We start from the raw sequence: 16,821 nt of genomic DNA, 5'->3' as shown, positions 1-16,821 counted from the left end.
TTAAAGCATAATCACATAATCTAATATATATTTTTGAAAGTTCACTCTGGCTGAGGTATGGAAAATGGAATGGGGGAGTGGTAAGAGCCCCCCCCCCCCAAGTGTGCCTGGAACATCAGCTACAGTAGCCCTCTGATTTGAAACAGTTTGTTCATAGCAAGGGCTTTCCCTTACTCATACTTCTAATCCAGTTTGTCAAATCCAACAGGTTCTACTTTGGTCTCTGGAATAGAACTACTGAAAGAGACCATCGGAACAGGAAGGGACCTCAGATTCCTTCACCTCATATTAACAGATTAGAAAATGGAGGTCAAACAGTCAGCTGGAAGGAGAGGTGGGACCGGGTTCCAGGTTCTCCAGGACTCCCAATCCAGGTCAATTCCTACTGGACCAACAAGTAAAAGCCCATTTATTTCCTCAACTAGACTTAAATCATAGCCTCAAGGTTGCAATGATCTAATGCAACCCATTTTACACCTTGGAAGCTCTGTGCAATTCTACAATGACCAGTCCAGTTTGAAGGGAATATGAATTCCGGAAGGTCTGCTCCAAATGGTAATGCAAAGATCACAAACTGGAGGCCCATAGGCCAAATCTGGCCCATGAATATGTTCTGTCTCATGGTCTTTAAAAAAAAAAAAAAAAAGTGAATCAGTTATCAACATTTAACAAAGGTCTTATATAAAAATTTGAGTTACTGGCTTCATCTAGAAATAAAAACCTTAATATCTGATAACACTGACGACCAGGTCTACATTTCTGCCTAGCAACGATCAGCAGGAGCTGGGCAGAGGCTGCTCCCTTCAGACAGGGCACAGGTTCTCCTGCTTACTCCAGCCCCTTCCATCTGGCTAAGCGCCAATCACTGCATCGCCACTATTGTTTTTCTTAGATGGAGCCTGTTTCAGTATTCAAATTACTTGCATGGCCTTTTAGTGTTTGAGTTTAACAGAAAAGGAATTTAGAAACAGGAAAAGAGCATTTCCTTAAATCCTGAAGTTCCCTTTATTGTGCCTTCTCTCTTGTTTCTTCCCAAGCTGGAGGGAATACCTCCTCCTGACTTGACCCAGCCTCCTCCACTCCAAAAGAGACCATGAAGAAGAATCCTTTTTGGCAAAGCCACCTCACCTCTGGGAAGCTGGCCATATTCACCAAAATCAGCTGTGGCGACTTCATAGAGATCTGGCCAATCTGGTTTAAAGCAAGCTTCCCATCAGCAGTTACCACAGTGATATGATCAAGGGATCCTAGAAGAAGAGTCACAGGGTGTTAGAATTCAGAAGAACTTTAACAGCCCCACATCTAAGTCCCTACCTAATTCAGATTCAGCGAATATTCTGGGATCCCTTATCAACGTGGCAAGACTGTTCAAGGGGCTTTTGTAGAAGCAGCAGTGTCACATGATGGAAAGGGCTCGCACATGTTGACAGAATGAGGACTTCCTTACCATCCACGAGGGTGGCCAACCATAAATGGCTCATTCTGAGACACAAAGAGAAAGGTAGGGAGGAGTCCTTTTAGACAAATTGGGTGTTGTCCCAGCAAACTGTTGTTAGAATAATGCGGTACTTTTATGGCCCAAAGATCCAATTTGAAGTATTCAACCAGTTTAATGTCATCCCAAGCAAGGAGGTTGTTGATACCACGGGCTTCAATCTGGAAGAGTCCAGGATGTATAATGGTAAAAGTCTCTATGATTCTGAAGACCAATGATCTGGGTTCAAATACCAACTCTGCCATCTCCTGATTCTTTGACCCTGGGCAGATCCCCTCAACCTTTCGGCACCTGTTTCCTGAACTCTAAATGGGGCATAAAAATTGTACTTCTCTCATAGTGTTGTTAATGAGGATTCAGTGAAAGAGTTTCTGGAAAGCACTTGTAACTGTATCCTGGCATATACAAGTGCCCAATAAATGTTAAATTATTTCTTGACTTTTTCCTAAGTTTTAACCAAACCAACCTACTTCCAATTTCTCTAATACAGTCTTCTTCTTGCCTCAGGACTCTGAATATATATTTTTCTTTCTATTGAGAATGTCCTTCTCTGTTCAGGTAACTCGGGCTCATTCTTTAACACTCAGCTATAACAGTATCCAATCTCAGAAATCTTAACTGACCTTCTGGGCCGGATTACCAACCCCTTATGAGCTCCCAAGGACCCTATGCGCTCTTCTATAATAATCAGTATTTGCTGAACATTTCCTATGAGCAAGACATTGTGCTGAATGCTTTCTATAATTTGGTTGCTTTCATTATCACAGTAACACTATGAAACAGTACCACTATTTTTTGAGATGAGAAAACTGAGGACCAAACAGTAACTTGCTCAAGCTCACAACAGCTCTTAAAAATGGAGCCTAGTCTGGCTAACTCTAAAGGCATGGTCTTCACCACTCTGCTTTGCTATATGGTTTTGTCCATGTTGGTTTACTTGTCTATCCCTTCACATTAGGCTCGAGGCTCTTGAAAGGTGGGAACGATGCCTTTTCTCTATCTACGGCACCTATTCACCAGCCCAGCATTAAGTGCTCAATAATGCTTTGGTGAATCCATGAGTGTGTAGATGGGCAAATGAATGGAAGAGGGCAAGAACAAACACGTGGATAAATCTGTACCTAGACAACTATCAAAAGCAATCAACTACCTTGGAGACAGAACTTGCTGGTAGACGGACGGAGGTGTGAAAGGAAAAGCGCCTGCTGGCTCAGATAGTAATGAAAGAGGATATGGAAGAATCTGGCACAGAAAAGACTGGCTGAGTTCAGTTTCACCCAGTCTCTTCATGGCCCCAAGTTCTACGGAGAACGTTACACAAACATAACCTTGAAGAGAAAGAGGCAAAGAGGAAATACCAACGGGAGGCCTTTTGAAAATGGATCTTGACTCAGCCTTCCTGATTTGCCATAAGATCCTGTGCCACAGAAGTTGCAACATGGGCTTTTCAGTATGCAACTGTGGTGTTTCCCGTTCCCTAAATCCATAGCGACATAATGCATCAAATCCTTTTCCCTCAATCTGTCCCCAGCGAGAATCTCCCTCAGCCTCATTCCTGCCCCTCATTTTCTCAGAGGTTAACATTTAACAAATTACACTCCCAACCTCTTTCCAGGCCCATCATCTTTTTAAGTTCAACAAGAGTAGAGCTTGCTGGCTAATTTTAAGTATCACATTTCTCCCTGAGCTCCTCTCAAACTGCTCTCTGGTTTCGGCTGCAGAATGTTAACAGGCCAGAAAGCACAGGGGAGACAAAGCACTTTATCAGTTTCATACCTAAAATAATAAGCAAGTTTAAAATAAACAGTTGGGAGAGATTGAATGGCACGCTCTACTGTCAGCAAAGGCAGAAATGCCCCAGTCCAAAGGTTGACAAATGACGGAATGGTCTTCTGATTTCACATAGGATCTCGTCTCCCTGAACTCAGTATGTTTCTGCTGGTGTTTATAAATGGAGCTGTATATTTTTCACTTGGTTTTCTTAAGAACAAGCTCACGAAATATTTTCTAGTTTCCTTACGAACGATCCCAACCAAGATGTGAGTAGGAGCAGCCCAAGCTCCCATAGATACGTTCGGAGGGGGTCCCAGGCTTGACTCTAGGATGATGACAGTTTCCAAAAGGCCAATTTAGCAGCAATTGGATTTTTCCTGCCTGCCTGCACCATTAGCTGACAACTCACTTCTTCCATCACATCTGCAAACAGTTCTCCTAGACAGTTCTGACATTTCCCACTTAGAAAAGCCACTTTCAGGAAGTTATTAACCCAAACGGAATCTTCCTGGTCAAGCTCAGGGGTACAGAAATGCCTCAGATGGATAGGTTTGCAGCCACTTGGTTCCCAGTAAGGGGTAAGAATGGCCAAATAGGACAAACTGCAAAAATCAGACCAAAGATGTCGGTTACTGTGAGATTATATACCTAGAAGTGCTTATATAGTACAATCTTAATAAAACTCCCATTTTTTGAGAGTGCAATTCTGTGACAGCAAAGACCATGCCTATTTTTTGTTCACCACTGTGTACCAGCACAATACTTAGTTCACAGTAGACAAATATTTGCTAAATGGATGAATAAAGTAGTGTTAACGATGAGCCAGGCACTGTGCTCCAACCATTCTGCATGTTACCTCATTTATTTTAATACCTACCCCAAAGCTATAAAGTGGGAATTTAGATGAGGAAACTGAGGACCAGAAAAGTAAAGTAACTGCCCATGGTCACCAGTGAGTAAGTAATAAAACCGGGACTGAAACCCAGCTCTGCCAAAGCCATGATCTTTCCACTATGCCCCTCTCCAAAACATTGGTTCAGCCACTAACCTGGTGAGGTCCTTATATTGACAGTCTTATTGAAATTATCTTTGAGTACTTCCATCACAGACTTCATTTCTTCATCCACCTCTTCCAAGCTGATTATATCCTCAACCAAGGCAGCATTAAGATTCACTCTGGTTTGGAATTGTCCTTTCCCTTTGGCTAGGAAGTCAACAATCAGTGAATAAAAGAACAGCAGCATACACAGAGACAATAAACAACTACTGAAGAAGTGCCACTAAGTGCAGAGAAAAATGCCAAGTGCTAAAAAATTATACATTATCAGTGCCCTAAAAGAGAGCCTACATTGACTGTCCACTAGGTACCCAACACTGTGCTAATCACTTCCTGAGATACTAGTGAAGGCACAAGCTTTATAATGAAACACCTCAGGTGAAAACGCTGGCTATGATGCACACCAGTTTTATGACTCTGGGCAAGTTACTCTACTTTGCTGAGTATCAGGTTCCTTACCTGTAAAACAGGGATAATACCTATATTGCCAGGTTGCTTTGATACAAATTAAGTAATTCAAATACCTAAAAGAGCACTATCCATATGGCAGGCACTCCATAAATGAATTCCTTATTTTTTAGAAAAATAAACAGAAGATGAGAAAGGTAAAGTGACTTGCCTAATGTCACAGGTCATGAAATAGTAAAGCCAAGATTTGGTCCCGGATCTGCCTAATTTTAAACCCATGAACTTTCCATTAGATTGTCTCCAAAAAATCTAATTGGAGACACAGGAAATACATTAATTCATTTTAAAATGAATACTAAGACAGGATATGCAAAGTATCTGATAGCTGGGATGGACAGAACGAACAACAGTAGTTAACGAACATTAAAAACCACCAGTGGTAATAAAAATGGTTATATTTCAGAAAATCAACAGCAATGGGGGCTGAATAAAATTAGATTTTATGCCTAAGCCACCATGGTGCTATTTCATATATGTTCTATATATATAGATCACTTCCATGAGTAAAACAAATATTCCTGCCTTTCTTCATGGAAGGTGAGTGAAGGGAAAAAAGAATAAAAATATTAAGTAATACTATCCTACGCTTGTTAACTACTCAACAAATATTTATTGAGATTCATTCATAACAAAGTTTATTGAACATCTACAGTGAGCTAAATCCTGTGATATTTGTACAGCACATCACAATTTGCAATGCAATTTAAAGTACATTCTTCTATTAGAGAGTCAGAGCAGCTCCCCGAGGTAGGAAGAACAGAGATTATTATTGTCCCCCTTGTACAGGGAGATGAGATGAGAAATTTACAGCACAAATCATTTAAATGTTTTCCCCCAAGTACCAACCAGTAAGCAGCAGAGTGATTTTTTAAAAACATGTATTTGCTTGTGTCACCACCATGCTTGAAACCTTATTGCTCTTAACAGAACAATGGCTTAGAATTTTCAAAACTGATGAAAGATGGGAATCTTCAGATTCACAAATACAGGTTCCAAAGAGGATAATAAAAGTAAATTCATACCTAGACATCCTGTGAGTGCAGAAAACCAAGGACAAAGAGGTATTGAAAACAGCCCAAGATAAAAGACAAGTGATCCATAAAGGATCAAAATTCAGAACAACAGCATACTTTCAAAGAACAACAGGAGCTAGAAACAATGGAAATAGTATCTGCAACTTTAGATTTTTTTAAACTAAGAATGCATGTTAAAAATTTTAAGTTATGCCTATCAGTATCAGGATGGATATATGAACGAAATAGTATACAGCCACGAGAAAGAAAGATCTACAACTACACAGAAGAAAATGATTCTTACAAACAACGTTGAGCAAAGAGGCTAGACACCAGAATACAGAGTGTGCGTACAAGAGCCAGATACAAGAATGTACAGTACAAGAGACAAAACTAACCCATGCCATTAAAAGTCTGAATAACAGTTACCTGCAAGGAGTAGAAGGTGGGAAGTTACTAGAAGGGAGCATAAAGGGGACTTCTGACATGTTGAAAATGTTCTGGTTCTTGATCTGGGTGCTGATTACACAAGGGTTTTCAGTTTATGAAAATTATCAAGCTGTTTCCTACGACAGCTGCACTTTTCTATAGGTGCTTTTTAATTTCTATAAAAAGTTAAAAACAGAAATTAAGGGTAACTACTAAAACAATAAAAAATAAGATGTATAACTTCCAAATCAGCAATGATGAAAAAAGAGAAATAAAGAAATCTGATTAATTCAATAGAAAGGAGGGGAAAAAAAAGAAACGAAGAAAACTATGATAAAGTACAACATAAAATGATACACAAATACTCGGTAAACACAGGAAATATAAACAGACCAAGATGATCATTTAAAAGTTAGAGATTCTCAGTAGGAACTTTTTAAGTCTAGTCATATACAATACATAAGAGGTTTTACAAAAACATGAGATTACAGAAAGTTTAATGTATAGGAATGGAAAAATTATAGCCCCGGCAAATATTAAACAAAAGAAGGCTGATGCAATTACATTAATACCTAAAAATAGATTTTAAGACAAAATGCATTATTAGAAAAAATGAAGACCATTTCATAATGACAGTAAAAACAATTCACCAGAAAGATATTACAATTCTGAGCTTAAATATACCCCATAACATAGCCTCAGAATTAATGGAATGAAAAGGAGAAACTGATGAATCTATATTCATACAAGGACATCCAAAATATCTTTCTTCATAACTGATAAATTGAGCAAATAAAAAAAATAAATAGAAAATTTTTGATCAACAAAATTAGCCAACTCAATCTAACGGTCATATATACAATCCTGTACCCAGCAATAAAACATGCATTCTTCTCAAGCACACTTGAACCTTTATACAAAATAACCATGTTCTAACCCACAAAGCAAATCTCAATAAATATCAAAGAATCTATATCATATAGGACACATTCTCTGATCACAGTGGGATTAAGCTAACTCTCCAAAAAGCGTATGTTTGAAAAATTTTAAACACCTCCAAATAACTCATGGACTACAGAAACACATAATGAAAACTTAAATTATTTAGAAAAAGGCAATAAAAATACTGTATATCTAAAATTTCTAGGAGGCACCTGAAGTTGTATTTAGATAGAAGTTTATAGCTGTACATGCTTATAAGAAAAGAACAAAGGTTGAAAATTAATGAACTGTCCAGTTCAAAGGATAGAAAAAGAAGGACATGGAAGAAAATAAAAAATAAGGGGCAGGAATCAATAAAACTAAGAAAAGAGAGATCACCAAAATTAAAAGCTCGTTTTAATAAGGCTTATGAAACCAACAAACTTCAAAAGGAAAGTAGACAAATCAATATTAAGAAAGAAAAGGAGGAGACAGTTATCAAAACATTAGAGATTTTAATAATCTTAAGAGACTATTATGGACAACTTTATGCCAACAACTTTGAAAACTTAGAAATAATGAAAATTTTCCTAAAAACATATAATTTACTAAAACTAACTCAAGAAAAAAGAGAAAATCTAAGCAGCATCATAACCATTAAAGAAATTGAATCTATGATTTAAAGTCTGTCCACATACAATACCAGGTCCAGATGATTTCACAGGCACATTCTACCAATCATGTAAAGAACCAATTAATCCTGATCTTATCAGACCATCCCACTGAGAGACAGACTGAGACAGAGATGAATTCCCCAACTCATATTATGAGACTGATACAGTCTTGATACCAAAACTGGACAAGGATAATGCTAGAAAGTTATGCCCATCAATATCAGAGAGCTACATTAAGGCTAATCTCACGTAAAAGTATAGACTCAAAAACCCTAAATTAATATTAGCAAACCAAATCCAACGACATATGTATAGATTACGTATCAAGCAATGTACATACAAATTATGTATCAAAAGAAAGTAGGGCTCATATCAAAAATGCAAAAGTGGTTTAACAGCAGAAAAAGCTTTGATGTTGAGTCACCCCATTAACAGATTAAAAAATTTTTAAAAATAGATGATCAACTCAATAAATGCAGTAAGAGCATTTGATAAAAACTTAATACTCATTCAAATGAAAGATTCTTAACAAAACAGGGACAGAAGATATTTGCTTATAAGAGAGACTACTGAAAAAATAAGCAAATGTAATTCTTGATGTTAACATATGAGAAGTGTTCCTGATAGAGTCTGAAATAATAATAAGGATGCCTACTATCATCAGTCATGTTTATTCAATTATATTCAAGTTCTTAGTCAATGTAGTTGCGGGGGAGGGAGAAAGGGAAGGAGAGAAAGAAAAGGTATATGGATTAGAAAGGGAAAAACAAACCTATCATTATTTACAAATATTATAACTGCCTATACAAACAATAGATCTAATAAAAGATTTCAAGGTTGCAAAACCCAAGATCGGCGTATAATAACCAAAAGTGTTCCTATTCACCAGCAACCAAACAGAACACATAATCTTTAAAAAGAAATGAATTTAAAACAACAAATCTTCCATAAAATAACGTAACAGATATACTCATGACCTTAAGGTGGGGAAATTTTTCTCAAATAGAAAAAAAAAAAACTATCTATAAAGGAAAAGACTGAAAAATTGGACTATATTAAAATTAAAAACTTCTCTCTCTCTGTCAAATAAATAAATAAATAAAATCTTTAAAATAACAAAAACAAAAACTTCTGTTCATCAAAAAACACCATTCAAGGAATGAAAAGGCAAGCATATCAGCAATACGTACGCATGACAGAAGTCTTATCTTTAGAATATGTTAAAACTCCTACAAATCAATTTTTTTAATGGGCAAAAGACTGGAAAGAGGATAAACAAAGAGCCAATAAACAAATGTGAAGGGGCTCACCATCATTATCAAGAAATTACAAATTAAAACCACAATGAGATATAACTACACACCCATGAGAATGGCTAGAAATAAAAAGACTGACTACATACCAAGTGTTTATGAGTAGGTGGAGCAAAGAGAAAGCTAAAACATTTTTGGTAGGAGTGTACACTGGCACGACCATTTTGGAGAACTGTACGTAGAGAAACTGAATATACGCATCCTCGAAGACTCAGAGATTCCCCCCTCTTGGTATATGTATACCAACAGAAAGGTATTCATATGGGCACAAAAATCCATGTACAGGCATGTTCATAGTAGCATTATTTATTTTAGTTCAAAACTGGAAGCAACCCAAATGCCCATCAACTACAGAAAGCACACACAAGTTGTGGTATAAGCCTTCACTAGGATACCATAAAGAAAGAAAAATGCACAAACAACTACTACATGCAACAACATGGACATACCTCACCAAGAGATTGTTACCAAAGGAAGCCAGACACAAAAGAAGCCATACTGAGTTCAAAAAGGGCAAATCTAATCTACAGTGCTAAAGTCAATAAAATGGGTTATCTTTTGAAGGGTGACAACTGAAAGGGACATGCGGAAAGCTTCCAGAGTACGAGTGATGTTCTGTATCTTGATATGGGTGATGGTTACAAGGCTGTGTTCACTTGATGAGAATTCTCTGAACTGTAACCACTTGCAAGTTAAGTATGTACTTTCCTGCATATATGTTATAACCCAAAAAATTACTTTAAAAATATACGTATGTGATCAAAATGATGATATCCCAGAAACAAACCTGATTAAAGAAATGTGTAAAATCTTTATGGAGAAAAACTCACAGTATGATTATAAATTTCATATACATGAGCAAACGGCCAGAAAGAAGAAAATGAAAAAGTGTGTGTATATGATGAGGAGAGACTTGTACCACCAGATTCAAGATATTACGACAGTGATTCAGGAATTTAGAAAGGAATTTAGTGTAGGGAGAGATAAGTAATTCAACAAAATTAAGAGCTCAGAAATAAAATACATAAAAAGAAACTTGACATGCTACAGAGGAGTAAAGAATGAGCTAATCAATACATGATACTGACAGAACTTATTACCCATTATAAAAAAGAAACTTTAGAAAACTAGATTCCCAACCTCACGACATATTCAGGAATAAATTCCATATGAATTAAAAACCCATGAAAAGTAAAAATCTTTAAAATATTCAGAAGAAAATATAGAAGAATAGCTTTAAGACCTTGGATAGGTAAGGATTTGTTAAATAAGACATAAAAAGTACAAACAATAAAGAAAAGGACTAAAAAATATGACCATATTAAAACTTATGCTCAACAAAAGATATCGGTAAGTAAAAAACAAAGCAGACAGCTATAACACATAAAATCAACAGAGGACTCTCATTCCTAACACAGAAAGAATCCAATAAACCTAAAAGAAAATGTCAAGCCACCAACTTTTTAAAGAGGCAATCAAAAAAGATAAAAGCTAAATAGCCAATTAAATTTGAAAAGATGCTGCTTACTCGCTGTAGCTAATGTGTGTGATGCCGTGCGCATCAAGAGCCCCCCGTTTCCAGTTCTGCCACTAACTAGATGTGACCATGGACAAACATCTTACAAAGGCACCTCGGCTTCCTCATTTGTAAATGGTGAGATCTGTGCTTCACCAGATAATTACAAAAATTTCTTCACTGGATAATTCTAATTCTTTCACTGGATAAGGATCAATTTACTAAATATGTGAATTTAAAAAAATTAGTGCAACATACAGATTAAAAATTGTTGCCATTATCACTATTAACAGAATGTAAGTCTTCTAACTAAGTATTAATGCTCTTTCAGCAACTTGTTCATTTTCCTATTAATAGAAAAGGGAAGGTCCATAAGAAACGATAAAAGGAAAGCCAGTGGAAAAAATACTCAGCAGCATCTTTCCAGCACCATCTTTGGGAATGGACGCCCTGACCCACCACTGCAAAAAGCAGGTGTGCTTGACAATTTTCTGTCACTACTTCATTCAGTCAACATTTTTTGATACATACTACGTGTCAGGCCCTCTTAGGTACTAAACAAGATACAGACCCTATCCTCATAAAGTCCGGCATAGAAGACATATAACAAACAATAATTAATCTTACAATTAATTGATTAATTAATGAGTGCTGTGCTAAGGACGTCAAATGTAAAATAACCGTGCGTATGAGTGCACGTAACAAGGGACCTGACCCACTCTAAGAGGTCAGAGAGGGCTTCCATGAGGAAACGCCATTTAAGCTGAGACCTGCGGTATATCAAAGTCTCATTCTTGGATGACACAAACCATTAAGATCATCCATCTAAATCCACGGCTCTAATACCTCCTCACCCAACAAACTTCTGGTTTTAATTTTACTTCCAACATAGGTCTTGCTATAAGGAGAAAACATGTTGATCTCTGCCACAAATAGTCTTATTTGCTTGGCACTTACATCTCTAATTCTAAAACTAAAAGAAGGAACTCAGACATTTTCTAAGCAATGGTAACATGGGAGGCAGCATGGTAATGAGCAAACAGACCCTCAGTTCTACCACTGTCTCTGTCACTGTGATATCTTTTAAGCTGATCAACTGAACTGTCTGAGACACCATGTCCTCATTCTTCCACAAGGGGAGAAATTCAGTACCTCTCCGAGATCCCTTCCAGCTATGACAGTTCAAGGGCTAAATGTAAGAAAGCGGTGAGGAGGTCATATATCTCTACCTTTGGCTTTCTTGGTAGCAAAATGACGGACTGGTACAGCTGGAAAGCCCGTGGATTGCCCACGGTCATTTTGTCTTCTACTCACTGTCTTCAGCATCCCTTCCGAAACAGGTCTGGTCCAGGCTGCAAGGGAGTTACAAAAGACAGGGTGGACCAAGCGGAAGCACCTTAAACCCGAGGCCATGACTGAAGACAATCCTTGTGAACATTCACTAAAAAGAATAAGACAAAAAGGAGATCTAAGTAAAACAGACTGTATTACAACTTCAGAAAATAATTTGTATTAATTATCAAGCAACCCCTGCAAACTGAGCTATGTGCTAGGCAATTTAAATATATTATCTCCTCCCAACAGCCATCCAAGGAAATATGATTAGCCCCATATTACAGGATGAAGAGATTGAGGCTCACAGAGATTTAAGTAACTTGCCCATAGTCTGTAAGACTCCAAATCGCCAGGCTCTTTCTACTGTACCAAATGCTTCTTAGAGTACACAGGGAACACAGAGTAAGTAAATGTGCAGCAGCCTAAATCTTTAATGATGCTAATTAAATCCTTACATGAGAAAAGGCAAAAAATCTTGATAAAGTTATACTATAAAGAGGGAGGGCAGAGCACTGAAAGAGGACTTTAAATTTTAAAAAAATCATTTCAACAGGCATAAAATGACTGGAAAATTCACACGACAGCATTTAATTAAAATTTTCTTTGGTTCCTTATGCACTGATTACCAATTAGAATGCACTTTACTTTAATGGGAGTCTGAAGCACGGTTGAGGTTTGAGGTCTTCCATGTTACAGAACTGAAGCTCTGGAAAATGCCACCCTCCTCAGTGTTAACACAAGTTACACATTATACATCTGAAGTTCTGACCATGAAAAAATGCTAGCATCTAGCTAATGTACAGCTAGCCTCTGCCAGGAATCTGGCTATCACTGAGTTAAAACCAAGAACAATTCTCATCAAATACCTGGAAGCTACTACTATCTTTGAAAATCTGTCCTACACCTCATTAAAAAAAAGAAAAGAAAAGAAAATCCTATCCTAAAATGCTGATGCAGTAGAACTAAATCAGAGCATGTGCTCTGTAGCCAGATGGAATCCAACCCCAGCCCCACCACTGACTAAATGCCCCTGACCTGACTCTGCACCTCGATTTCCTCAACTGTAAAATGGGGATAATTATAATTATTTCTTAGGGTGGGGAAGAATAAATGAGTTTATGCAGGTAAAATAATGGGCACAGTGCCCAGCGGACAGCAGGAGCCCCCAAGAGCGTATCTGTTGATAGCTATCGCCTTTCCTTTCAAAAAGACTTTCACACAAGGGTCAGACACAATAAAGAAATCTTGCGTGTCATTATACAAGATAGCCTAGTCAGTCAAATCTGGATGTATTTTTCTTTTAATTTTTTATTTAAATCCCAGTTAGTCACCATACAGCGTTATATTAGTTTCGTGATTCCACACTTCCGTCCATCACCCGGTGCTCGTCATGACTAGCGCCCTCCTTCATCCCCATCACCTACTTAACACCCAGCTGCTTTTATTTTATTTATTTTTGGACATACATTTCAACTTTGGACAGTTCACTCCACCTATCTGGGCATCACTTTCCTCATCTGCAAAATGAGAAAAATAATCCTGATCTTAAAATGAAATAGTAAGTGTATGGAAAACACCTAGCACAGTGCCAGGAATACAGTATCTGCTTATTCAATGCTAGCTATCATTATCATTATTTCTTAAAAGAAAAGCAAATGAGCAGAGCAAAGGCAAATTATTTCTCCTGATAGAATTTTTTTCTCTCCTGATGGGATTTTTAATAGCAAGGGATGCTAGATGTCATGGATTAGTATATGAAGTCAGTAAAAGCAAATCTGGATTAAAAAATAAAGAAGTATCTTTTCTTCTTCTTTAATTATTATCAATAGCTGCTATTAACTGAAGTCAGGCCCAGGCTGATTGCTTTACCTGTACATATTTCACTTAATCCTCCCAATAATGCCACAAAGAAAGTATAGTAATCTCCATTTTACAGATGTAGAAACTGAGGTTCAAAGAGACTGTCACTGTCCAAGGGCATGGAACTAATAGCTCTGCCCTATTTCGGCAAAACTGTTCACAAAATTTGGCTCTGAGTGAGGTTTCTATATCTAGATTTTTCTAATATAGCCAATGCCTAACCCACACTTATATCCAAATATGGCTGTATAATAATGTGTTTTTTTAATTTATCTTTTTTTTATCTACGGGGTCTCAATTTGGCTGCTCCATTTAAGACAGGTTTCCTGGTGTTCCTGTTGCAGGTCATAATACCAATCCACAAAGCAACAGGAAATCAAAATGGGTTAGAAATAAACAACCTTTGACAGAAAATGCAGTACCCAAAAGGAGACCCAGTACATGTGAACCGGAAGACAACTCTATAAATAAACCACATTGCTGAAATGTTTTAGGCACAGATTTTAATTGCACAGAAGTCAGGAAATTTCGAAGTGGAAGTTCAATAAAGGCAGTCCCTTGGGCCCTTCACCTTAAGGACATGCATATTAACAGTTCAGCACAGAAGAATTAAAGTCGAGGAAAGGAACTGTCACAGGAGCCCAATCCAACAAAATTAACCTATACTGAGAGAAAAATGTGTCAGGAAGTACCTGGGCTTTGGACACAGTGTTGAACTGGAATCCCACACTTATTAACTTGGGTAGATCATTTCGCCTCTCTGAGCTGGTTTGCACCCCATTTTTACCATGGTGATATTAATGAGGCTTTAAGAAGATAATTGTAACAATAAAAAATGAAACAATTGCCAACACTTACAGAGTTACAACTATGTGCCAGAAACAATTCTAAGCGCTACATTGCATACATTAACTTATTTGAACCTCATAATATCACTATGAAATAAGTACTATCAGTATACCCATTCTATGGATGAAGAAAGAAAGGCACAGATAAATAATTTGCCCAAGGTTAGAATTCAGGCAATCTAGCTCCAGTCTGTGCTCTTAACCACTATACTATACTATTATGTACCTGAAACCACTCAGAGCAATTACTGACATTATTGTTGAAACCGTTGAAGTAATTTTTAAAAATATTTGAAGCACATACTGTTTTTCCAAAGTTAAGGTTCTCAAAACTTGACCTTCTCTGTTTCCCATAGGTGTATTTTAATTTTAAAAAAGAACTAGATGAGGGACACAAAGCCCATTGTCCACTCTCCCAGCAACTTCTCCCAATTCAGCTGTATATTAGCTTATAATATGTACATTTTTAATACTTTCACATGTATTATCTGATAACCAGATATGTGATTACCACCCACATTTTACAAATAAGCACACTCATTTTTCATTTCCTGGAACATTCCTTCTGCTCCTAGGTCTTCAAACATACTGCTGAAGTTGAATCTGCTTGGAATGATTTTACCCCACCTCTTTAATGAACTACCTCCCATTTTTCTTTCAGATTTCAACTTAAGCATCGCTTTCTCAGAGGATGCCTTCTCTGGCTGTCTCCTCCAACCCAACTAGATCAAATGTCCTGTAGCCCATTTTTGTTAACACCCTACACTTCTTCATAGTGCTTAAACAATATTAGCTAATATTTGTGTAGTTATTTGATCATTGCCTAATTCCCGCCACAAGACTATAACCATCGCAAGGACTGATCTATGGTTGTCTTGTTCATTGCCATACCTCCAGTACCTAGCACAGTCCCTAAACACAGAAGACACTGAATACAAGTGATGAATACATGAATGAAAGTCTAGAAAGAGCAGGTCCTTGACCAAGGTCACAATTATGGTTCAAGATTTGGAATCTAAGCCTCAGATTGAAGGTCCTGGGATCTACTTACCAACAGTGCTTCAATGATCTCTTGGTTTGCCAGATTTTCCACATAGAGATAGTAGGGTATGCTCTCTAAATTCAGTGCCATGTAAAGGTGTTTATAGCAACTGACTACATAGAATCTGACTATTCATAGTATCATGACTATAGTATAGAATCATGTCCCTGACATAGCCAAAGGAGGATAAGACACTTTAACAGGTGGAGAAAGAGCTTTTGCCTAAGAGCTAGAAGGTATGAATCCCAATATTCCTACTTCATCACTCCCTGCCAACCATCCTCTATAGATTCATAACTACCTGTACTCAAAAAGCATTTGCACCAGCTCTAGGACTGACATATGACTTGTATCAAATCATTTCTCCCACCTAGGTTGTGTTTCCTCAACTGTAAAATGAAAGGTCAGACCAGATTCTGGGTAGTGCAATGGAGTGTAGTGAAAGGAAAACGGCACCAAACCTAGAGAAGACCTGGGAAAGAGCCCTGGTTCTAGCACTTCCTAGATAAGTGACCTCAGCTAGGTCGAACTCTCTGGACCTCAATCTCCTCTGTAAAATGTAGATGAAAATACTATTTGTCAGGGTTACCAGGACGATCCAATGAGATAAGGGCTGCAGAAACACTTTGTAACTAGATAACAGTACTGAAATGACAACTGTTCGCCAAGGGAAGACACAGAGTAACGGCTAAAAGTTGAGGCTTTGTAATTTAAGCTCCGTCACTTACTGGCCGCATGACCCTGGTAGTTATTTCTCTGAGCTTCCACTTCTTCATCGTGGGGCGGGGGGGAGGATAATAATACCTACTTCCACGTGAAAACTAAATGTTCCTGCCAAATAGTGGGCTACTAAGTAGTGGCAACTATTGAGTAAGCTCCCTTCCCCTCCGCCATCCTCGAAGTTCCTAGCTGAGGAGACAAGCCCCGCCCCCACCCCACGAAACTCTCTGGGAAGCGACAGGTTCCGCCCCCAGCCTTAAAGGTCAAGCCGGACTCGAATGGAACCGGTCGGGGGACGGCGATCAGACTCCCTAAGGTCCCCCAGAAATCTTTGAATAGAAGTCTCTGGCACCCGGA

General features: G+C 37.8%; 1 protein-coding gene across 7 annotated transcripts in view; it reads right to left on the bottom strand.

Annotated features, from left to right (window-relative positions):
- MRRF (mitochondrial ribosome recycling factor) overlaps positions 1–16,821 on the bottom strand; it is a 60,730-nt gene that overhangs the window by 43,677 nt on the left and 232 nt on the right. For 4 of the 7 annotated variants that reach the window (XM_036107827.2, XM_078061729.1, XM_036107828.2 and 1 more), the window contains exons 2-4: positions 11,889–12,100; positions 4,317–4,472; positions 1,129–1,247 (exon numbers count right to left, since the gene is read on the bottom strand). In XM_036107827.2, coding sequence (XP_035963720.2) covers positions 1,129–1,247; positions 4,317–4,472; positions 11,889–12,100 — 487 coding nt within the window. Of the gene's footprint in view, positions 1–1,128; positions 1,248–4,316; positions 4,473–11,888; positions 12,101–15,753; positions 16,423–16,821 lie in introns of those variants that run through there. The other 3 variants (XM_036107830.2, XM_036107831.2, XM_036107829.2) reach the window with 2 other exon arrangements.

Source organism: Halichoerus grypus, chromosome 14 (assembly GCF_964656455.1).
Source record: "Halichoerus grypus chromosome 14, mHalGry1.hap1.1, whole genome shotgun sequence".
Lineage (NCBI taxonomy): Eukaryota > Metazoa > Chordata > Mammalia > Carnivora > Phocidae > Halichoerus > Halichoerus grypus.
The sequence above is the reverse complement of the archived record's forward strand: the minus strand, read 5'-3'. Positions and strand labels throughout refer to the sequence as shown.